At 39.2% G+C, this 22,528-nt stretch overlaps 3 protein-coding genes across 3 annotated transcripts; 1 reads left to right on the top strand and 2 right to left on the bottom strand.

Moving 5' to 3' along the window:
- Nucleotides 1-302: 302 nt before the first annotated feature.
- On the bottom strand, nt 303-15,280 carry LOC127369396 (E3 ubiquitin-protein ligase RNF31). The gene is made up of 24 exons (XM_051410701.1): nt 15,083-15,280; nt 13,605-13,810; nt 12,528-12,674; nt 12,200-12,355; nt 12,026-12,082; nt 11,443-11,608; nt 10,949-11,110; nt 10,670-10,820; nt 10,004-10,155; nt 9,761-9,903; nt 8,335-8,613; nt 7,184-7,525; nt 6,083-6,268; nt 5,702-5,908; nt 5,350-5,523; nt 4,435-4,533; nt 3,473-3,562; nt 3,210-3,324; nt 2,917-3,029; nt 2,539-2,652; nt 2,138-2,186; nt 1,902-1,998; nt 884-1,049; nt 303-792 (listed from the first exon to the last, which is right to left on the bottom strand). Exons 2-24 carry the CDS (start codon nt 13,806-13,808, stop codon nt 745-747), a joined length of 3,417 nt encoding a protein of 1,138 aa, XP_051266661.1. The 5' UTR covers nt 13,809-13,810; nt 15,083-15,280; the 3' UTR covers nt 303-744.
- Nucleotides 15,281-16,413: 1,133 nt separating this feature from the next.
- On the top strand, nt 16,414-19,643 carry psme2 (proteasome activator subunit 2). Its single transcript, XM_051410776.1, has 11 exons — nt 16,414-16,607; nt 16,888-16,920; nt 17,004-17,066; nt 17,334-17,420; nt 17,812-17,860; nt 17,944-18,041; nt 18,130-18,198; nt 18,288-18,355; nt 18,571-18,625; nt 19,099-19,185; nt 19,282-19,643. Exons 1-11 carry the CDS (start codon nt 16,560-16,562, stop codon nt 19,360-19,362), a joined length of 738 nt encoding a protein of 245 aa, XP_051266736.1. The 5' UTR covers nt 16,414-16,559; the 3' UTR covers nt 19,363-19,643.
- On the bottom strand, nt 19,630-21,448 carry lsm5 (LSM5 homolog, U6 small nuclear RNA and mRNA degradation associated). Its single transcript, XM_051410786.1, has 5 exons — nt 21,306-21,448; nt 20,323-20,418; nt 20,160-20,187; nt 19,975-20,047; nt 19,630-19,877 (listed from the first exon to the last, which is right to left on the bottom strand). Exons 1-5 carry the CDS (start codon nt 21,349-21,351, stop codon nt 19,845-19,847), a joined length of 276 nt encoding a protein of 91 aa, XP_051266746.1. The 5' UTR covers nt 21,352-21,448; the 3' UTR covers nt 19,630-19,844.
- Nucleotides 21,449-22,528: the final 1,080 nt, after the last annotated feature.

The following is a 22,528-nucleotide window of genomic DNA, read 5'->3' as shown; positions in this document are numbered from 1 at the left end:
ACAGAACTGAACCAAAAAGCAGAGATTTAGGCCTCCTTTATGTATATTTTTTACATTTTCTTGCACTAATTAAACTCAAGAAGGCCTTTCCCATACAAGGAATGTGCCTTGGTAATTTAGTGCATAACAATAAACATAGAAAAAATATAAATAGAGACAATAAAAGTAGGAAATAAATATTAAAAGTAACCACTTTAGGTAATTTTTATCACCAAAAACAAACTTTGTTTAATAATATAATGTATTACTCTCAGTTTTCATGCATATTTACATATTTGAAATGAAATAAAAACCCACAAAAATTTCAAAATAATCATCTTTATTTATGGAGTCTGATTCATCCATCACATATAAAGAGAAACCTCCGACAGACAGCGAATGTTTAATCTCTCTCTGTATATGTTTGTATAATCTGTAGTACTGCTACAATATTCTGAGATTAAAACAACAACAACAACAACAACAACAACAACAACAAACCAATACCGCAAATAAATTCCTTCTTTAAAGAAAAAAAAAAAAAAAAGTTTTGCAAAACTGAGATTAAAATCACGGAGAAGAAGCAGCTCGACCTGTTCGGACTGATCAACAACGAGGAAAGAAAAACACAAATACAAACAAACAAACTGTCTGCTAATAGAAGTCGATGAACGTCCGGCTTCAACAAAATTCTCTGTCAGTGTTTTTTGGGGGGGGGGTGATTTCAGGAGGCTGGTGATTTTCTGCTGACGAAGCTTTCTTTATTTATTTGTTTCGAGGAACTTTTTCTCCGAGAGGAACCTCCATCAGTTTCTGTGAGGGCGACAACAAAAACACACAACAATCAACAATCTAACTACACAGAAGAGTTTGTTCCTCTCTGAGACACACGTTTGTATCCGACCTTCAGCATCCGAGCGCCGTACGCGTTGTCGTCCTCGTTCTCTCCTCTCTGCGCGTCCACCTGGTATCTCTCACAGGCCCGAATCACCTCCTGGGCGTCGTAGAGCAGAGCCGGGTCCAGAGAGTGGGCGTTTATCAGACTCACCAGGTACTCCTTGTAGTGCTTCCTGCAGGAACAAACCCGGTTATGCTAGAGAAGAAGCACAGCATAGTTTATGGTCTCTCTCTCTTTAGCTCTTTCGACATTATTTGTCTTGTCAATGTGCAAACAGCAGTTTTGTTCTTAGCACTGTGTACTGACAGTGAGGTGAGCTTCTCCTGATTGGAAGAGGAAGAGGAAACAGCCCTTCGTCTGGCTGTGTGAGATGACCAAGACGAGCAATAAATGTTGCTTTTTACTGTTTACTAACCCTGTTTACTGGCATCTGAACGACGGAGTTTACCTGCGTTTAAATAAAGCTTTATATATATATGGTGTAAGTGTGTCTGACAGGTAGTTTGCAGTGTCTTTTTACTGCTTTTAGTCTGAAAACTACGAGCTGAAACTCACTATAAATCCTCGTATCTGCAGATTCAGCTCATAATTCTCTGTGCGAATGAGGGTTAGTGTAAACATATTGATTATAGCCGCTTTAAGCCCGAGAGAGTTGAATGAGAAACTGGATTTAAAGCACATTTTTACTACAGTTCAGTAGATTATGTTCGTTTTTTTACTGTAACAAAACATGTTTTAATTCTGGAAGACTTCATTCAACTCTCACCAAATGACTCTAGACTAAGTGAAGACTACGATGAGCTAACATGGAAAGATTGTGCTTGTTTTTTTGGGACAGGATCAACAGCAGACCTCCCCCACAAGAGACACTGCGAGCCAACAGGATGTGTGTTTGCTCCCCAAGAGAGAGTTGAGTTATTTCCGTTTTCTGCCGGTATAGAACCTACTAAACAAATGTTATCTGATTTAAAAAAAAAAGTAAACAAAAAGACATTTTTAAACCAGCTTTCAGTCAGACACTCACTCGCAGAGTCCAGCTTGTCCCGGCTGTGTTTGGATGCCACACGGAGAATCAATCTGCTGACCTGCTTCATCTTTCTGCTCCATCACACAACAGGCGTCTGTGTCACAGAGGGTGGGACAGAGTCAGCGACAGACCTCATGTATTCTGGGTTTTTACTGAATTAAAAACAGATGATGAAACACGAGGAGGAACTTTTCCAGGACATTTGTTTTACTAAATCTTTTAGACATATTTACCAGTTTGGGTTCCAGTAGAAGGATCCGTGTTGAACTCCACACCGCTCCTCTGAGGGGGGAAAAAGGAACAATTCAGAAACTTTTGTACATTTATTCAAACAAACAGGAGTATGTCTGCCATTACATAACCTCTAAACTATTGTTGTCCAGGAAGTAAAAGTCGTAAGACTGACAAACAAAGTCAAGAGTTAGAATCGTGCAAGAGCGCGAGTGTAAACACAAAGAGGTTGTAAAGGCGGATTAGTGAGTACGTCAACCTCTGTAGTCTCACTAAGCCACTTGTTAGCGACCGCCTTCTTAAAGACACGTAAAGGCTTAAAAATCACAATGGGATCAATAATCCAGACTTTTAAATGTAGTTTATCTCCCTCCTAGCGTGTAAACACAAACCGTGTCCGTACCTGCAGCAGGTCCTGTAGTCTGGCCGGCTCCCAGTCCCGGAGATAGAAGAGACAGTCGCGCGGGTGATGAGCATGTAGACCGGTGAAAGGGCACTGGGCCACTTTACATCCCATCTGCCGGAGAGAAGGAAACGAATACAGAACGAACACAGGATGAAGGAGAGTCTACAATTCTCGTATAATTAAGAAATGTCCTGTTGTTTGCAAAATACTCTGTTGTGTGTTTGCATCTTCAGACGGTATTTAAAGTTAGAGGCCGGTAACGTAGTCAAAAAAGTGTCACATGAAGCACGTGGACGTCTATATTCAGACGTGTGTGTGTGTGTGTGTGTGTGAACTTTTTGTGATCTTTCTCTTGATGTCGTAGCTCGATCTCACCTTGTGGTAGGGGTTGTTGCAGCCGCTGCAGAACTGGTACCTGCACTGGGAGCAGCTGAAGTGCATGCAGCCGCCTTTCGCCAGAGCGTACTGGTACCTGCAGTGAGGGCAGGCTGCAAGAGGGACGACACATCCTGGTCAATCTTTAACTGCCTACTACTATTACTACTGTAGCTTTAATGAAGGATGGAAACAGCTGTGTGCCTTTGTGCAATAAATATAATGGAGGATATAAATAAACTCTGTGGTTTAAAGCTGAAATGAAACTTGTGGTTGTAGGTCAAAGTCCTCACTGATGCCGTTGTCTCTCAGGTAGCCGGCGAGGCCCTGCCTCTGGTACTCCGGATCGTTCTCCCTCTTCCACTGCTGGAACTGCTCACAGGACAGATCCTGGTGCTGAGGCTCCCACTGAGACCAGAGAGAGAGAGAGAGAGAGAACGATGAGTGAGTTACTTCTCTGAAGAGCTGCCAAAGTTTTCAAGGCTGTGTGAGGCTTCTCCTCATAAAGTAAGATAAGGTTTTGGGCAGATGGGAAGCAGACGCTGCTCATACTCACAGGTTTCTTGCACTGAGCGCAGAAACTCTTGCGGCAAGACAGGCAGGTGACCTTCAGCTGGTCTCCTTCGTTGATGAACCCGGAGGTGCACTGAGGAAGACACGCTGATCGTTAATGCATGCTTTATTTTTTATCTTTTGATAATTTCCTCCCTGGATTTTTTCTCCTCCACATGACGTTCTAACGGTGGTGATTTTGTTTCTGTTTGTTCTCTTTTTTTATATATAAAAGAGGGATTACAAAAAAAGATTATAATAGTAGGTATTTAAAGATAAAACAGTACAAAAAGGAGGGAAAAATTATTTAAAAAAGGACCGAAAATCTTGAATAAATGTGAACACAAGAGTGTCCTTTATACAGGATAAAGTCATCTTTGTTCTGCTCGCCCTACTAGTTTGCTCTTACTTGACCCACTTTATCATCAGCTGCTTTCTAACTGAGGCTACAGGATGCAACACTGTTATATATTAATGTACAAAGCCATTCTGGGCAGATTACCCGTGTATATATGCACTAATACATACAATCTTAGATCCATCAAGAGGCCTAACTAATCTGGAAAAAGGAGTCAATTTCACTACGTCCCTCGTCTCTCTAACCACAAGAGCTACATTCAGTTTTTATTTCTGTGGTTGATGTGTGGAGCTATTGTGCTGTATGATTGTGTTTGTGTTTATGAAATATCGTCTCCCCGCCGATATTGAGTGTCAATCCAACCTGAACAATCTCCAAAACTAAGCAGAAGTCCTGTGAGCATCCATCACTTCCTCCTCTGTGTTTAAACGCAGCAGAAATAAACCCACTAAACACACACACACACACACACACACACACACAAAGCTAAAAATAAGCAAAACTAATTATAGGGAAGTATGAAAAGCAGGGAACGCAAACTACAGGTGGAGGAGGAAATCAGATCGCGAGAGCGGATAAAGGGACAACAAGTGGACTGAAGAGCTCACGTGATAACACCACAGGAACTTTGGATCTTTCATCAGAGCGTGCTCGGTCAACTTTTTATGATACAGATTGTACACGTCCGTCTCCAGGCAGTCACGCAGCTGTAAAAACAAAACACGACGAGAGAACAATTCAGCACATTATTATCCGGATGTATTAACCTGTTGCAGTTCATTTCATATGTGTTTTGACATTAGTTCATTGTACTTTCATTTAAAAGTGTAACTTTCTCTCTGTGTGCAAGTAACATGAGAGATGCTCTGAGACATATCTGTGCCATACATTTATGTTCAGTATCCGGTCTTTAGGGCAGATTTTATTTATTTATTTAATCAGGGAGTCTCACTGAGATTAAGATCTCTGCCTGAAGTAAACTAACGAGGTTACATACGATCCCATTTGGTGCCTTTGCTGCGAGCTAAATGCAAATCACAAGTGAGATTCTTTGCATGGATTACTACACAGCAGCAACACGTCTTCAACCCTCCTTTCTCCAAGTTTTTGTTTCCCTTTTACACAATTTATATGTTTGTTCCTTAACTTTAAAGTTAAACTATGTAACTTTTAAATGCAGAAATAAAACAATTTAATGCTACAACTTGAATCCATAAGAAATAAAACTAATTCAACACTCTCAGTTGGTCTGGTAGGAGCTTTAATGTTTTCAGTATAATAATCAATATGCTTGCTGTAACTTTAAGTAGTTCTACTTGTTTAAAAAAAACACTCGACTTTAAATAGCATTTAAATGGAAAGATGGAAATGTTCCTGCTTTGTTTAATGTAAATACTAATAAGAAACGTAAGAGATACAAAGGACTTCATGACCTTATGAGTAAAAGAAATCAATTAATCCCCATTAAAGTCTAAATGTTAAGTGGGACAGTTGTGAGACCTATAAACTCTCTCTGTGTGTACCTGTATGTCCAGCGTGGAGAAGTAGCTGTCGAGTTGTTCGGGGTCGTTGATGTCCGGCCCGCTGCAGACGGGACACACCATGTCTCGGATGTGTTTGTCTCTGATGGCGATGGTGAAGTGCTGCCCGAAGCAGTCGTGACACACGGAGCACTGACAGGAAGTCAGAGACTGCATCTGAAACACGGAGAGAGGAGAAATAAATCTGAAACTAGCAGTGAGAGGAAATGATGAAGGTTAATTTCAGAGCAACTGACCACAAATCGGATAACGGACACCTCGTCTGGCATTATGCCTCATGTATAAGATGCTTAGACATTGACTGTGCCGTCACCGCCCTCGTCCCCTCACCCACCTTGCTGCGGGGGAAGATGGACAGACAGATGGGGCACTCGTTGTTGAGCAGACGCCTGATGAAATCTTTGTCGTGCGACTCTTTCACAGCTTGCACTACGTCCTCCAGAGAGTAGGTGACGTCCGGCTCCTGAAGCAAGGAGAGGACGAGCTCGCAGCGCCCCCAGCTGGGCAGGTCGTACAGCGCCAGCAGACGCCTGCACATCCTCTGAGGAGACGACAACAACAACGATTTAATGTGATTGCAAAAAGGACTATTAATAGAAGAACACACCACACCTCAAATACACACAGGCATTGTAATTACATGAAATCATGCTACTCTCACGTCAGCACAGGCACCAGGTATGCGCTCTAAAAGCCCTCGGCGGTGCAGCCTAACCTGTTTGTCTGGGTTCTTCGGATCAATCGGCGGCTCCGGCTGGTCGGCCCAGATGCGCTGGTGGAAGGGCTCCAGGAGTGGTCGCTGAAGCAGAGACAAAGCCCCCTTCAACTCCCCTCCGCTCAGCCGAAGGGCCTCCTCACACTGCAACGCGTCTCTGAAGCCCAGAGACTGCAGCGCCTTCATCTGCACACAGCGGGGGGAGGGACATTACAGGCTAAATGTTTGCAGTAAATAAAAGTTTATTTGATCCATACACTGCTGCTGCTTTGAGTTTTGGTCTCAGGATTGCTGCTTTTCCACTGCCTGAAGGGAAGATTAACATAAAGACTGAATCAGATTTTGTTGTTTTAAGGGAGTGAACCTGCGTAAGTCCGTATAAGCCTATGAGATTTACTGTTCAGTTGTATGTCAAGGCCGTGCAACACTCACATACATGTCACTCCCAACTTTCTTTGGTCTGAGTTTTCCTTCAAGGTCAGAAAGCCAGGAGACACCCTAGAGGCGTCCATGGATGAATAAAGAGGTGATAACACAACACCAGCATATAAATGATTAAAGAGATTGTATCATCATTCTTGTAGTGTTGTTAGGGAGGACGTTTATTTCTGTGCTTGTTGAAAAACATAAGAGGAAATGTGCTTCGTTTGGTGGCACTCATGGTAAAATAAAATAATGTTTTAATGTGAGACATTTGTTAACCACTAGAGTGCTGCTGAGCTTTTTGGAAAACAAACACAAAAGTTGTAGAGAATCTGTTAACGGCTACAATCAACCTCTTAAAAACATTAAAATGTAAATTTAAAACAAGTAAACTGTGATGTGATTTAGCTGTTGATAGACAGCAGAAAGGTTCTAGTCTGGTGCGATCGCTCTAGAGATCTGAGTGTTTTGTAGAAGAACACGTTAGTATTTCTGACAGTGGGGAGTTAAAAACAAAGTATTCTTCAGTCGACTTTAAATAACATCCGTCTCTAAACTCTGGAAGGAAAAAGCAGCGCAGGTAAAGGTGGAAGCTGCTGATGTAAAATGCAGAAATTACAGCTAAAATCTTCCTCTTTTTGAATGAACTGTGTTTGAGTAATTCTAATGTTATCCTACCTTGAACTGTCTGTCTCTCAGCAGCTGTCTCACTGCTTTGTCTGCGTCTCCTCCCGCCGTCAACCACGCCACCTTGGCCTCGGCTCTGGACAGCTTCACACCTCCGCCCGTGACGTTAGGAGCGCTCTGCTCCGGCTCCACGCCGTCTCTCTCCACCGCGGGTTGCGTCCCAGAATCCCCTGCTTTGTAGTTTAGCTGGACGGACGCCGCCATGGCGCAGATTTCATCCAGCAGGTGAGGCAGCTCCGACGTCAGCCAATCAGAGGGGTTCGTGTTGCTGCCGCCGCACACGCAGAGGGCTGCGTACACCTCCTCGGGACTCACGCCACTCTTTTCTGCTTCCTACGAAGGAGAAACAGGAGTGAATCTCCATGGATGCTTAATGATAATCTGTTAGTGGATCAAAAGAAAATGAGTCATTTTTAAAGTAAAAATACCTTTTTTTTTTGTCTTATTTGATGGTAAACTGAATATTTTTGAGGCTTTGGACTGTAGGTTGGACAAAACAAGACATTTGGAGATTTCTCCTCTCGCTTTCAGACATTTAAAGACCAGAAAACAAGAAAATAATCATCAGATAATGAAAATAATAGTTAGTTGGAGCCTTTCTTCTAAGCAGTTTAAAGGTGAGGCTGTTTCATTAAGTTCATTACTATAATTTCTTTGAATTAATTGATTAATCTATAAAATGAATGGATCACTGCAAATAAATGAAGGCTTCTTAACCTGCGGGTTATTTTTCTGATTAATAAGTGAAATATTTGATCTATAAAATGTCAGAAAATGTTTGATAAAAGACCTTTAAAGTTGTCAAAACCCAGAGATATACAATTTATTAATCATGTATTATTACATTCAAAACAAATAAAAACAATTACTTGACTGTCACTCAACTTTGTGTTGACTCAACCACTTACAGAGATTAAATAATCGACTGACAGAAAATAAACATAAAATAACATCTCTTAGTTAAAGCATCTCAAAGCTTTTTCCTGTCTTACATTAAAGTAAAGTAAATATATTTGGACTTTAGACTGTTGGTTCACCTTAAGACGTGTTTCTCTCTATTTGTTGATCAAAATAAAATGATTATTTGTTAGTTATGCAGCAGACGAGTTATTCAGCCCGCCGATGTGTCCGTGTTGACTTACTCTGATCTGGTGGATGAGAATGAGCCCGTCCTCCTTCATCATGTTCTGTCTCCTCAGCTCCGGGTTGACTCTGGGCTTTGGCTGAGGCTTCACGCCCGGCTGAGGGTTCGCGCCCGGTTGGGGCTTCACGCCCGGCTGGGGTGGCTCTTTAGCGCTGGACGGAGTCTGCTGGAGGGACTGAGGCAGAGAAACTCCAGCCGAGTCTTTACCCGACAGGTTGCACATCTCACACACCAGAGTGGGCTTGGTGTTCATGTACGTGCAGAACTGACACATCCACTGTGAAAGAGAGAGACAAAGAAAAGAAATTATACATGTCGACAGAGCTAGACTAAAATACGTATGAGATGCTTTAAAGGAATATACTACATTTTTAAGAGAGTAGCCCATCGGTCAACTGCTTGTTTTTTACAAAATCCTCCAGTTATCTGCAGTAAATTGCTCCATACAGATACTTAACATAATATATACACTTACATTAGAGGAAGAAGAGACAGGAAATCCCTCAACAGCAGCTCTAAAGATTAATAAAAAGGGATCTAAATGATCTACAGTAAGTTTAGCTCTTTATAAAGGCTTTAAGATAATTTTATTTGTTAGAACTCAACAGCAAACGGTTGCTTATCTCCACATCTCAGTGCCGACAGAGCAACAATATTATTCATCTGGAGTCAAGTTTGCATCCTCCTGATGAATATAATATAATATATATATAAGATACTGAGGGAAATCCCACATATGTGTAGCGAATTTATATTAATACGGGACATGTTTATTGCTTACAAAGGGAATAAAACTGTCTGTAGGTGATAAGCTTTGATGTATGTTAAATAAGGGAGGAACAGAGAGAGAGAGAGAGAGGGGTGAACCAGGTTTATGAAATAACTGCTGCCCGTAAAGCACAATAAGGGGATGTAGTGAGTACGGGTAGAATTTGGGGCGAGACAACCTTGAAGCTGACTTTAGGATGGGAAAGAAAGACAGAAGTAAGTGGTTTCTTTCTTTGTTCACGTCCTCAAAAAAACTCAATAAACCTCACAGGTGGAGTGAAATGATCAGTTTTCTTCATCTTCTGTGAGTCTGTGTCACCATTCTGGGTTCAGATATCAACAAAGGTGCATTGAGGCAAAGGAAAGAAGCCACAACGAGCTCCTAAATGCTCCACTACGTTCTCCATCTTAGTCTCTGACTGGGTCTGCCTGCTGTTTGCTGCTGAGCAGGTAGTTTAAGGCAGCTTTTTCATTAAAAACAGCTGCTTGGTGCGGCTGAAACAACGCTATGAGAGCAGTGAGAGTGAAGGCAGATAACCAATGAGCTAAAACAGCTCAATGTGTCACATTGTTGTTGTTCAAAACAACATAAAAACTTTGCAGAAATGTCCGGAAACATAAAAAAATTGAGAGGAAAACCTTTCAGTGAGACAAACCTTCGTTCCGGAGTCAGACAGAGATCCGGGGCAGGACAGCGCCGGTGTGGCAGGCGGGCGAGTGGCCAGACGAGGGCGCTCGCACACCTCACAGAGGATGCTGCTGCCTTGATTCACGACGGTACAGCTCTTACACTGCCACTCTGAGGGGATCAGAGCACAGATATTTACACCACAGTCCGTCAGTACACCTTCGTTTCCTGGAGACGGCGGAGCTTTATTGCTTTGTTGTACTCGTCTCACCTGTGTTGGGAGATGTGGGAACCGACATCGGGCTTTCTTGAACGGCGGACGCGGCTGTAGCGAGTCGAGGCCGCTCGCAGGTCGCGCAGAGGACGGCTCGCATCTCGTTCACTGTAGTGCAATGACCGCACTCCCAGGGCGACAGAGACAGACTGGAAGGCGACAGAGAGGGAATTAAATTACGTTAATGGTGTATTCTAGCTGCTGGATCGTTATTCATTCATTCATTTAAGCTCCACTGGAGCAACAAGGGCAGTTTACTTTATTTTGGGTGGGTGTACATGGGACAGTAAAAGATCTAACCATTGCAAATAAATAAATTAGACACCAGGTGGTCCAGCTCAAATCCTGCTAAAGTTTGAGTGCAGCAAAACATTAAAACGCCGTTTTACAGAGGTTATTACAGGTAGTAAAGTGCATCTCACTGGACAATTATTCTCTTATTCTTTATCTCCACATGAAATACAAGAGTTTTCTGGAGCAAACTATGTTGTTTGTATCCAGCTTTTTCTTAGATTCGCTCATACTAAGATGTTTTTTTGGAGGATACTGCTCCACAACGTTCACTAAAGGGAAAGTGTTGAGTAAGAATTTAATACCACAGCTCTGATCATTCGACCACACTGCTGCCCAATGAGGAAGTGAAATGGTTCCTGTTCTCCTCACCTGGATGTTTTAGCTGGAGTCATAATGGTTCTGTTGTGTCCTTTGCGGTCAGGGTGAGAGTGGAAAAGCTTGTCACAGTTCAAACACAATCTCTGGACACAAGTGGAGCACTGAGCGTGCACGGAGGAAATCCCACAGATGCTGCAGCTCTCTAAAGCACACACACACACACACACACACACACACACACACACACACACACACAAAGCAGGTAAAATAAAAACATTCCTAGCTTCATGCATTCCTGTTTTTTTTAAAGTCTCCTGAAATCTGGTTTACCCTGTTTGTCTTTCAGTATTTTTTCTCTCTTGTGATTGGCTCTGGCGGGGTGGCGGTGGAAGAGGTCATCGCACGCGTCACAGAAAGGCCGACTGTCACAAGACGGGCAAACCAGAGACGAAGGACCGCCACAGAGATTACACTCACTCACTGCCGGAGAGCCTGCACGTAAAGAAAGACGTTAAGATGTTAACCAACAATCTAATACTGTTAGTAAACTAGAAAATACATTTAAAAAAAAAAAACTTTCTTTGGCTTTTATAGAACAAAAATCATCAACCGATAATTTATCGACTGTCATTTAATCATCGGACTAACACATAATAATGTAAATTTCCATTATTGGACGATAATTATCCTGCAGCTCCAGTATTTAGGCTTCTAGGTACATGTTGCCACACGTTGAGACGTGTTCAAAGCACACAGATATAGATAGATAGATCATTTGTGGCATCAAAAAGAGACAATGGTGAGGAGTGGTGGTGGCGGCTAACCTGTCAACGGTTTCAGAGGTTGTCCTCCGGGACTCTGAGCAGGTTTAGGTGGAGGAGTCACAACCTGAGGAGGAGTCACAACCTGAGGAGGAGTCACAACCTGGGGTTTGTCTCTCTGCTGCTCCTCTCCAGCCGGGATGACCACAGCGTCACTCACCAGCTTGTCCTGAAGAAACACAGTAAACACACTTTAAACACGCAGCAGACAGCGAAAAACGAACCACCTGAAAGCCTCATACTTACTTATAGTTAAGGATTTGTTTTATGTAGTCTTTATTTAACGTTTAAATGTTATTGTTTCCCAAGAAGACAAGAGGATTTGTTGTCTTAAATCAAACATACTTTTCCAAAAACAGCTGATTTTACACACCTTATTCGTAGTTTTCTATGTTTATACAATTTATTACTGTGTGTACAATAACGGGATGTGTGACTATGTGAGAATATGTCACATGTGTTCAAATATATGTCATTTCTCTTTCTGTTTTAGTCTTATTTCTCCAACACTGATACAAAAGTTAAATCTATTTAAATTTAATGACACATATTCGAGTCCAGAGCCACAGGAGACGTTCGTACAGACCTGCTGGATGACAAATGGGATGATATCTTTGAAGTGTTCTAGGTGAGGATGGGTGCCCTACACAAACAAAAGAGATAGAAGAAATGGAAATACAGTGAATTTCTTACACAAAACAAAACGCAGGCGAACAAAAACAACAACAACAACAACAACGCTCACAAAACAAACACAAACCTTGACGATCATGTCCACCTCTGTGCGTAAGGTCATGACCTCCAGCGTCACCGCGGCCACTTTTTCCGTGTCTGGTTCGGTGACTTCATCCGGGAAACTGAGGCCGTCTATCTGCTGATTGGTGTAACCGTACAGGTAGAGGACTCTCCGCCCTCCCTGTGGAGGACAACAAGGGATGCAAATATTTAGCTTTAGACCTTTAGACTTTGTATTCGCAGATAAGTTAATAATTTCTAAGAGAAAATCTTTCTTATTCACACCAAGAAGCTTTAAATTCAAACAAATCTTACGACTACAAATGTCCATATAAAGCAGAACACTCGCTCACCTTGATGGCGTCCACGGTCGTTCTGAACACCGGGTTGTTGTGCTTGACGCTCCTCCAGTATCTGGGCCTGGTGGGACTGGTCAGGTTACAGCCGTACTTCTCCAGGATACTCAAGGCCTTGACCAGTCTGTTCAAGGACTCCAGGACCTGAAGTACAGACAGAAATGTGATTTGTTGCTACGTGTGACCTACATTAAGGATGTAAAGATATGTGGCAGTGGTTGGCTTTTACTGACTGATTTAGAAATTAAAAACTGAGTGTGAACCTTTATTTTCTTACGTTTTAAGTTCCTAAAAGAAGATTTTTTTTATGCAGCTGCACATTAAAATATTCAAGCTGAGTCAGTGTCTGTTGTTTATGTTTATTTATGTTCCCAAAACACACATTTCTGTGTAAAAGAAAAGCTCTTTTTTATATAGAACTTACACAGATTTCATATTTTTGTGTTATTTTCATTTATGTAATTTATTTTACTACACTGCACTTTCTGTAGTATTAAAATAAAATTATAATGATAATAAAATAATAATTCTGGGGGGGAAACTTCCTTGATTTAGAGAGTGTTTCAAATTATTGTGGATATTAACACTGAAACTATTTAATTGGTGTAATCTCATGTGTGTATAGAGTATTGAAGCTCTTTGTTTGTATATTTCTGCCACCTAGTGGTCAAATACCACTAATCACTTTGTACAGGATAAATAGATTAAAGTCATTTTTCTTTCGTTTTGTGTTCATCTTTGACACAATTTACTGTTTCCTCTTCCTGTTTTGCTCTTTTTCTTCTTATTCAGTTTATTTCAGTATTCAATAGTTCTCAGTTTCAGTGGTTCTCAACTATATTTGATAAAATCTAGTCTCAGGAATCTGCGAGAATCTGGTTATATTTTGTTATTTGCATAACTGTTTATACTTCAGCTGATTAAGAGTGAAACCTATGAACTACAATCTCTCATTGGGCTGTTTCATATTGTCCAATAACATTTGCCAGTGTCTCTCCTATCTACATATCTTTTCCTGTTCAGTAAACTTGAATGAAGTTGTGTTCATGGTACGCCAGATGAAGAAAACTTTACCTCCTGTCTGTTGCGGCCGGTCGTGTTCTCCTTCAACATGGCCTCCACTCCAAAGTGAAGGTACTTCTCCGACAGAGGCAGCGGGATGCCGGCCATCGTCTGGACCTCCGCCTTCACATCCTGGGCCAAACCCGAGGAGGACAGGAGGGAGTTCGATCTCCTCCTGACCTCCTCCATCTGGAGGTACGCAGGGCTGCCGCTCATTGCTGTCAGGAAGAGGAGAGAAGTTTGTTTTGATGATCAATTAACTGTTTAAATTTCACTCTCACATGTGAGAATTTGCTGCTTTTCTCTGTTGTTGTTTATCGTTGTATAACTGAACGTTAGGTTGGAATGAATAAGGAATTTAAAAGGCATCAGTTTGGGGCTCTGGGGAATTATTATATCACAAACTAAATGATTAATCAGATAAATAACCAATAGATTAATAAACCCCGGATGTTTATATGCTGGTAGGAAGCTCAATTATCCCAAAAGAAGAAGAAGGAAACTTTAATTCATTAAAACAAACTGAAAAGTGGCTTTTTTTTCTCCTTCTAATCTGAAAGTTGGTTCAATTTCAGAGGAAAATCTTTGATTTGTGACGGCAGGAAGATTTAAAAATTAAAGCAGAAAGAACTTGTGAGCCTGAAAAAGTTGTTTGGAAACATGTGAAATATATTAAATTAAGTATTATATGAATTTTAAACTGATCAATGCCAGTTCCCAATTTTAAATCATTAGATATCAATCTGAATTAAACTTTCATTTTCTAATCTCCCCAAAAACCGACATCTTCAAATTGACCTTATTGACTAGTCGATCGACAGAAAAGTCAATAATTAATCAATAAATAATTCACTAAGAAACAATAAAAACATTAAATACCAGCTTTACATGGTAAACAACAAATAAACAAAACATCATTAATGCCTATAAAAAGGTGAGAAAACAGATAAAAGGAATATTTATAGAAGTAAAACAAGAGATTAAAAGGAATTAGAGATGTGACACCTATCGATTATAAGGTATTTATATATTTATATAGTTAATAAGTGAATTGTACAAACAAATAATAAATAATAATAAGAGAAAGTCATCAACCTGGAGGTGAATTAAACCAGGAAACTCCCTAAAAAAACTTCACTAAAAAGCGGGTTTTAATGCAAATAACATAGCATTTATTTAAAGATAGAAGTTGTGAGCAAGTGGCAGCAGAACATTTTTCATTTTCATTTTTAGGGACAAAATGTAAACAACAATTTCACTTTTAATTCCCCATTAACGACTTTTTAAGGGGGAAAGTCCGGGCTAACTCACTGACAGCTGCACTTACAGTAAACACTAAAGCACAAACACTCACAAATAACAATAATCTCATCTTATAACGAGTTAGCGCGGTTTAAAAAGGTGAAAAGATTAAAATAACAATTATCGCTCGTTGAAACCGAAACTTTAAAAGTTCGTGAAGAAGAAGAAGAAGCGTTACAACAACATACCTGCGGCATTTAAATCACCGTCTTCACGAGCTTTACGCAGTCATTAAAGTCCTTCCAGGTGTTGGATTAAAGTCTTTATGTTGCCATTAATGAGAATAACTCGTTTTTAAGTCCATATCAGCGGTTAATGTCGCTCCTGCTCCGTTTGTACCGACACTGGCTCTGGAGCTAGCTTCAAATGCGGAACGACGGGTTTAAGTTCCGGTTCTACTTCCGGTTGGATTCTAGTTTTCAAAATAAAATCGGATGTCCAACAATAAAACTTTGCAGGATTTTCCAAAACAGCTTTTAGTTGTAACTCAAATAACCCAGTAACTAACAGTTTAACTAGTTACTAAGTATTTAAATATAATTGCAGGGGAAAGAAAAATACTAAAGACTTTATTGATCCCACATTGGGGGAAATTCACATGTTACAGCAGCTCCAGATACATAGATAAATATATATTCATATATATGTTCTTATAATGTGTTTTATCTACATATTAAATGAAAATAATAAAAGAGTGTGTGTGAAATCATAAAATGTGTTGTCTATTCCACTGATCGCAGAACTGTCCTACAGTGATTTAAATTTATTTGTATATTATTATAAACATTTTATTGAAGCCTCAACAGAAATATGAAATATTATTATTCTTCAGACACTCACCACAATTTGAATAAATACTGTACTTAAGTACACATTTGAGGTACTTGTACTAGTAGCATTAGAGCTTACTTTCTACTTTTACTTTATATTAAAATCTAATGATATAATATATAAATATATAACAATCACATATACCTTTAATACTTTATACACCTTTCTGATAATACTTTTAATTAAGTAACATTCCCAAAGCGATGTGCACTGTAATAATGTTTATTACTCTATTAAAAAGTACTTTAATTACTCCCTGTCACAGTAATTAGTTACATTACTTTCCTGCTATTCCCCATAAAATTGTTTTTGGTGTCTTTTTCTAAAAAAAATCCAGTTTTGTTTGTTAAAATTAAATAAATGAGAATATTTATAAGGATGTGATTGTCAGTGGGAGGAATGCCAACTCCTGAAATGTAATAGTAATCAGTTACACTACAAGTTACTGGGGAAATTATAGTAATATTATAACTACTAATGCAAAACCCAGTGTTTTTACAGTCTTATTGAGACATTAAAGACATTTCTTCTAATTATTATGATTAATTATTGACCTTTAAATCCACAACGTGTCCTCTTGCTGAAGTTGTAACGCTGCAGACATTAAGAGGAGGAAAGCACCGTACTATTGAGGAAGAGGAGGGAGGCAGAGGGAGGCAGTGGGAGGGCGCAAACTGCATCACCCGACATCAAATCGAAAGTAAACCGAAGGAGGAAATAAAAGAAAATCACACAGGTCAGACATATTGTCCTCCACTGAGCCGTCTGAGACTGCAACCGACGTGTTTCTGTGTCTCTCAGCTGCAAAAAAAAAAGTCTGATCGATAATCGATAATGTCGAAGACGTCAACCCTGAAGATCAACAGCGCGAGCGCACTTAAGGTGAGGTTGACGTGTTCACGCGCTCCGTTCAGGCTACATGAGTTAGCATTATGCTACAAGAGTTTAAAATAGAGGAAGATATATATATATATATATATTTATAAGGGAGTTAATTTAATGCGGATAGTTTCTGAAACATGAACAACAAACATGTTTTAAACAGTCCGGTGTAAAGACGGAAAGTCCCTCTGAGAGGAAAACGAAAGTAAAAATCCTAAAAGCTCCTCTACAGTAACATGAGTCAGCAGCTTTAAACAATCTGTTTTTACATCTTCTACAGGTGGAAAACTTCCGCCAGTCGCTGTATCATGAGGTTTGTGGAGTTTTGAAACATTTTTAATGACACTTTTGGTTGAAAACCAGCAGCTGAAACTTATTTTTGTTTGTGTTTTTCAGGCTGAGAATTTGTTCTCCAACTGCATCCCTCTGAAGATTGTGCAGCTGGATGCTCTGCTCAGGGTCAGTAGAGCTCAGCGGGCCCTAAAGCTGCAGCACGTCTCGATAACTTACTTAATTGATGCTCCACAGTTTTTATTTAAAGCAGATAAACGCCCACAAACGGACCAGTAGTGTTTGCACATTGTCATTTAACTTCTGCAAACACTAAGGATCATTATGAGCTCCACATTACCCACAGAAGAGGAGCAGATTATGCAAATAAAAGCGAGCTTCTGCAGCTTGTGGTCTCCTCATCCTGTGTGTGTGTGTGTGTGTGTGTGTTTTCAGGATGACGCCCTCAGTATCACAGACATGACCTCGCTCCAGGCTCCCCTGGACATCCCCATACCGGACCCTCCTCCCACAGAGGACGAGGTGAGAGCGTATGAGTAACAGTGTGTGTGGTTGAAAGTGTGTGCACCACTGTACAGCACAAAATACCTCATTTTAATACCTTTTTAATATTAAACAGCAGTTCTTTAATATGTCTTCCCTTCATGGAGGGTTTAATGTTTTTATGTAACAATATATACAATATAGTTCAAGGGAAGCACAAACTACATCCTCCAAAATGATCATACATTCCTCTGCAGAACAAAAACATTAAAACCTTCATGATTTAAAGCAGGATTGTTGTATTAGACTGCACTAATGTTATCTGGGTATACCTATAAAACAGGGATTTATGCATGTATCAATTAGTAACTTGGTTAATGAGGCCTGAGGTTACATCACATTGTTGACCGTGTGAATCTGATCTCCTCAGGAAATGGAGACAGATAAGAATGAAGACGATGAGAAGAAAAAGAAGAAAGGTAAAAAAAAAGTGTTTGTTTTTGTGGCATCTGGACACAAACATACGTGACAATACAACTAATTTCTCCTCCCTGTCGTTCAGCTCCAAAATGTGGCTTCATCAAAGGCAATGAGAAGATTTTAATGCTTCTAGAGAGGGTGAAACCGGAGATCGTTGCTCTTAGAGAGACCATCATCGTTGTAAGTGAATCACACTCACTGTTAGGATTAATGCTGACTCAAGATTATTCTCCATAACGCTGAATTGACTCACGTCCCGCCGCTGTAGGTCTCCTGCTGGATTCAGCACCTCATCCCCAAAATAGAAGATGGAAATGACTTCGGTGTCGCCATCCAGGTACGTACACGTGTGCATCCTGTTCACGCACAGTGTCGATGAAATTGCGTGAAGGGTTGAGTTCATGGCGAATTATTTTCTCACCGCAGGAGAAAATCTTGGAGAGAATTGCTGCAGTGAAGACTAAAGTCGACGGTTTTCAGACCAACATCAACAAGTAGGTTGGATATAAATGGACCATGAACCCTCCAAAAACTTTAAGATTGTGTCTTGTTTAAGTTTTATTTTACTTTTATTAAGAATCCAGTGTTTTTAAACTGTTCCAGAATCAGAAAACGTCATTTTTTGTGGTGATTTTGGTTGAAATCAACAGATTTACAGGTACATTTTCCTGACTGTGACTTATAAAACCATTTCTTTTCAATCGTCCAGGTATTTTTCAGAGAGGGGAGATGCTGTCGCAAAAGCTTCCAAAGACACTCATGTGGTGAGTGTTCACTATGTCTGTATTTTAAAGGATAATGTAGGTGTCAACAAATCCAATAAAAAGACCAAAAGCTACTAAAAACACATCAATGAGCCGCACTGAGACACATTCTTTCATTACCACGAACACACACACTGTAGTTTATTTTGACACAATCCCACAAACAACGTCCTGCCGCACCAAATACTCACTAGAGCACCAAATGTGGATGCATCCGCCGCTGAAAATAGTCCCCAAAAATGCACCGTTTCTTGTTTTGTTGTTAAAAACTACAGTGACCAGATGTTTTAGGACACTACTGAGCCTTTGAAGGAATTAAACAATATATATTTATCAGATTAGGGGCGTCAGAAAGCACTGAGAGGTGTCGGTTTTTGTTGTCATAGGATTTGTTGACAATAAGAAAAATATAAAACACCAGCAGTGTTCTTTAAAAGGCTTTAATAAATACCTTTTAACTTCTCCTCCTCCAGATGGACTACCGCTCGCTTGTCCACGAAAAGGACGAGACCATCTTCTCTGAGATCAGAGTGATCGTTCTCGACATTCGCGGCTTCTACGTAAGTCAGACTGACCTGAGTCGAGAGGTATTTCCCACCATACCGTCACTCAGGAGGAAAACTTAAACCCGTTTTCTTTCCCCTACCCGTTTACAGGCCGAGCTGTACGACATCATCAACAAGAATCTGGAGAAGGTGACCAACCCGAAAGGAGAGGAGAAACCATCCATGTACTGAAAGCTGGAGAGGAGGAGGAGGAGGAGGAGGAACCACAGGGACAGATTCTACAACCCCCTCTGTTGTTTTAAAGTTCACTGGGTGGATTCAATATAAATCAACTCTCTCTCTGTTCAGTCTTTTCTTATTCTTCTCAAAAACATAGAACACAACTGGATCCAGGTTTTATCACTGCTGTGGTGCGACGACACTTCGTACCGACACTTGCACTAAATTTAAAAGTTGTACAACTATGAGTTTAGAAAAAAAAAATACAAATAAAGAAGGTTTTTTTTTTCAAACTGTTTCGTTCTCATTTATTTGTAAAAGGAATTTTTGTCACGTGTGGTTCACGACACTTTTGTTTTTCCAAAACATATACAAAAATATTCTCCCTCAAGATCGAGAAGGATTGATCCAAAAACAACAACAACGTCATAATCAACTCAGGAACACAAAAAAGGGAAAAAAAAAAAACTGTCTCCGCACTCAAGTGATGATTCTCATACTTCAGGACCTTCTCCTCCAGGTATGAGCTGCAAACCAGAACATATATGAATATAAATTAAACTGTAAAGGTCTAAAAAAACAACAGTACCGGGTCAGATATGAGCCACAGGATTATTTACACACCATGGTGATGTTATTGCCGTTGAGGAGGATCTGGTCCAGTTTGGTTATCCTCCTTCCCTCTGGTGTGATTTCACTGAGACACACATACAACAACGCGTTCATTCAATAAAACAGGAGAAAAAGGCAAACGAGTGGATTTATTAATGCAAACGTAAATAAAAAAAAAAAAAACAAAGTGTGCTTACAATTCTGTCACATCTTCCAGCACCATATCTGAAAACGGGGAGTTGAGGAAGAGATCTGGGACAAATATTCAGAGCGAACGATAAAGTGAAATCACGCAGAGGTTTAAACTCGTGTGTGTGTGTGTGTGGTTTCTGTGATTAGACTGCAAACTGGAAAGGATACTGACAAAGTCATCGAAGCCCAGCAGGGTGCCGACGATCTCTTTGTCGGTTTTCATGACGATGTGAATTCGGGAGCCGATACATTTGTCCACGAGCTCTAAAGAGAAAAAGGTGGAAAACAAAGAGGAAAATCAGACAGAAAGTCATTTTTCTACAGTTTTTATAAAATTATCAGGTTTTTTTTACATTGCACCGTTTATTAGAATTATTATTATACATTATTATTATAAAAACACCAAACTTTTGCCGATTAAAGCTTCTTAAAACAGGAGCATTTGCCTCTTTGTGGTATATGAGAGATTTAACTTCTATAGACTCAATTACTAATTCTTTCTTTATCAAGTTTTCCTTTTAATCGATTGTTTACGTTATTTAAAAATCTAATTCCCAGACAGTAACGTCTTCAAATCACTTGTTTTATTCGACCAACAGTCCCTAAAAACAAGGAGATTCAGTTAATAATCAGAACAATATTAATATTAAGCTCCAAAAAATGACTTCACTTTGTAGTTATTAAGCCTTTTTGGATTGCGATCACTTAAAATATGTAATAAATTAAAACAATAACCTCAATCAGACCTGATAAAATAAGATTATATTGTAATTAATAAGAAAAAGGACAAAGATTCAACACTAATTCCTCTTAAATGAGCATAAACTGAATGAATGTCTGATATTTGGGACAATACATCCCCTTCCTAATATGTATACAATTATAATGTATATAAATAACCTTTAATATCCTTTATAAACCTAAATAAAACTGTCAATAAGTATGTTTTGATTTTACCACTGTGATCTCAAAGCGTGATGCTAACGCTAACTCGCCAGCTAACTGCACGAATCTCCAATTAAAGATCAATAGACGGGATAATCCCGCCACACACAGCCTGAGCTTTCTCCACACTAATCAATACTAGTCGATGCTAACCAATAATCACCTCTGCGCACACAGAAACTCGATTAATTAAGAGTTTTACACACCGAGAGGGAGCAACTGGGACGGGTTGGTCGCCGGAGTCGCCGCCATGTTCAAATCAGTGGAGTGCGCGCGCAGCCAGAAAGCAATCGATAGAGGAGCGTGAGTTCTCCAGACTAAAGCAATCGCACCTGACTCATCGATATCAGCGTCTGCGGATTTTTTTATTGATTTGTTATCGATTCTGTTTCCACGTGGCGGCGCCAGTTGTGCTGGTCCACCTGCACTGCGCTGAGATAAATGACCCTCCGCAGTTTCCGTAGTCGTACAGGCCGCCTAATATCTCTGTTTAACTGTTTCAGAGGAGAATATAAATCTTTTTTTAGACATTTAATGTATGTGACAGCTGGAAATCGATATTTTATCTACACAATATGACTTATTGATATAGTTTGTAAAAAAATAAAAATGTGCTGCAACATTAAAATTAAAGAGAAATTAAAACTTATAATATATAATATCTCTTTGGTAAAATAACAAATTATTCTAAGAGAAAACAATCAATACGTTATCAAACATTATGTGCAGTGAGGTTTGTCTTCAGTTTTGTTTCTGGGAAGTTAAAAACACCAAATATATATATATATATTTATATTTATATACTTTATATAGAAAGAGAAAGAAAATAATTGAATTAAACAAATGTTTAGATCAGTATTTATAAAACGGTAAAATCCTGTAATATTGTGTTATTAATTAATGTATTACGTTAATTTATCTTATTGATTTATTATTTAACTATTTTTATACACTCTGGCTTTATCTCTTATATAATAAGTTTTATTTAAAGTTTACATCCAGTTCACAGGCGATTTTCAAAATAAATGTTTTTTTATTGAACAATTTAAATGTATAAAACTACAAGCTATAAAATAACAATCGGTGACATACATAATAAATAAATCAAAGATAGAGTACAAATAAAAATAAATAATAATAATAATAATAATAATAAAAATATTTTCAAAATAAATGTTTTTTTTATTGAACAATTTACATGTATAAAACTAAAAGGTATACAATAACAATCGTCGACATACATAATAAATAAATCAAAGATAGAGTACAAATAAAAATAAATAATAATAATAATAATAATAATAATAATAAAAATATTTTCAAAATAAATGTTTTTTTATTGAACAATTTAAATGTATAAAACTACAAGCTATAAAATAACAATCGGTGACATACATAATAAATAAATCAAAGATAGAGTACAAATAAA

This window comes from Dicentrarchus labrax, unplaced genomic scaffold (assembly GCF_905237075.1).
Source record: "Dicentrarchus labrax unplaced genomic scaffold, dlabrax2021, whole genome shotgun sequence".
Lineage (NCBI taxonomy): Eukaryota > Metazoa > Chordata > Actinopteri > Moronidae > Dicentrarchus > Dicentrarchus labrax.
This window is presented reverse-complemented; position numbering and strand designations above follow the sequence as displayed.

What these genes read in the sequence shown, in the direction of transcription:
- LOC127369396 (XM_051410701.1), bottom strand. Translation starts at nt 13,808, where the DNA reads ATGAGCGGCAGCCCTGCGTACCTCCAGATGGAGGAGGTCAGGAGGAGA. An exon ending in TTCTCATCCACCAGATCAGA is followed by an intron (nt 7,526 to 8,334) that starts GTAAGTCAACAC and finishes TCTCCTTCGTAG; the next exon opens with GAAGCAGAAAAGAGTGGCGT. An exon ending in CGAAGAACCCAGACAAACAG is followed by an intron (nt 5,909 to 6,082) that starts GTTAGGCTGCAC and finishes TCGTCTCCTCAG; the next exon opens with AGGATGTGCAGGCGTCTGCT.
- psme2 (XM_051410776.1), top strand. Translation starts at nt 16,560, where the DNA reads ATGTCGAAGACGTCAACCCTGAAGATCAACAGCGCGAGCGCACTTAAG. An exon ending in TGAGAAGAAAAAGAAGAAAG is followed by an intron (nt 17,861 to 17,943) that starts GTAAAAAAAAAG and finishes CCTGTCGTTCAG; the next exon opens with CTCCAAAATGTGGCTTCATC. An exon ending in CTTCCAAAGACACTCATGTG is followed by an intron (nt 18,626 to 19,098) that starts GTGAGTGTTCAC and finishes CTCCTCCTCCAG; the next exon opens with ATGGACTACCGCTCGCTTGT.
- lsm5 (XM_051410786.1), bottom strand. Translation starts at nt 21,351, where the DNA reads ATGGCGGCGACTCCGGCGACCAACCCGTCCCAGTTGCTCCCTCTCG. An exon ending in CTGGAAGATGTGACAGAATT is followed by an intron (nt 20,048 to 20,159) that starts GTAAGCACACTT and finishes TGTGTGTCTCAG; the next exon opens with TGAAATCACACCAGAGGGAA. An exon ending in ACGGCAATAACATCACCATG is followed by an intron (nt 19,878 to 19,974) that starts GTGTGTAAATAA and finishes TCTGGTTTGCAG; the next exon opens with CTCATACCTGGAGGAGAAGG.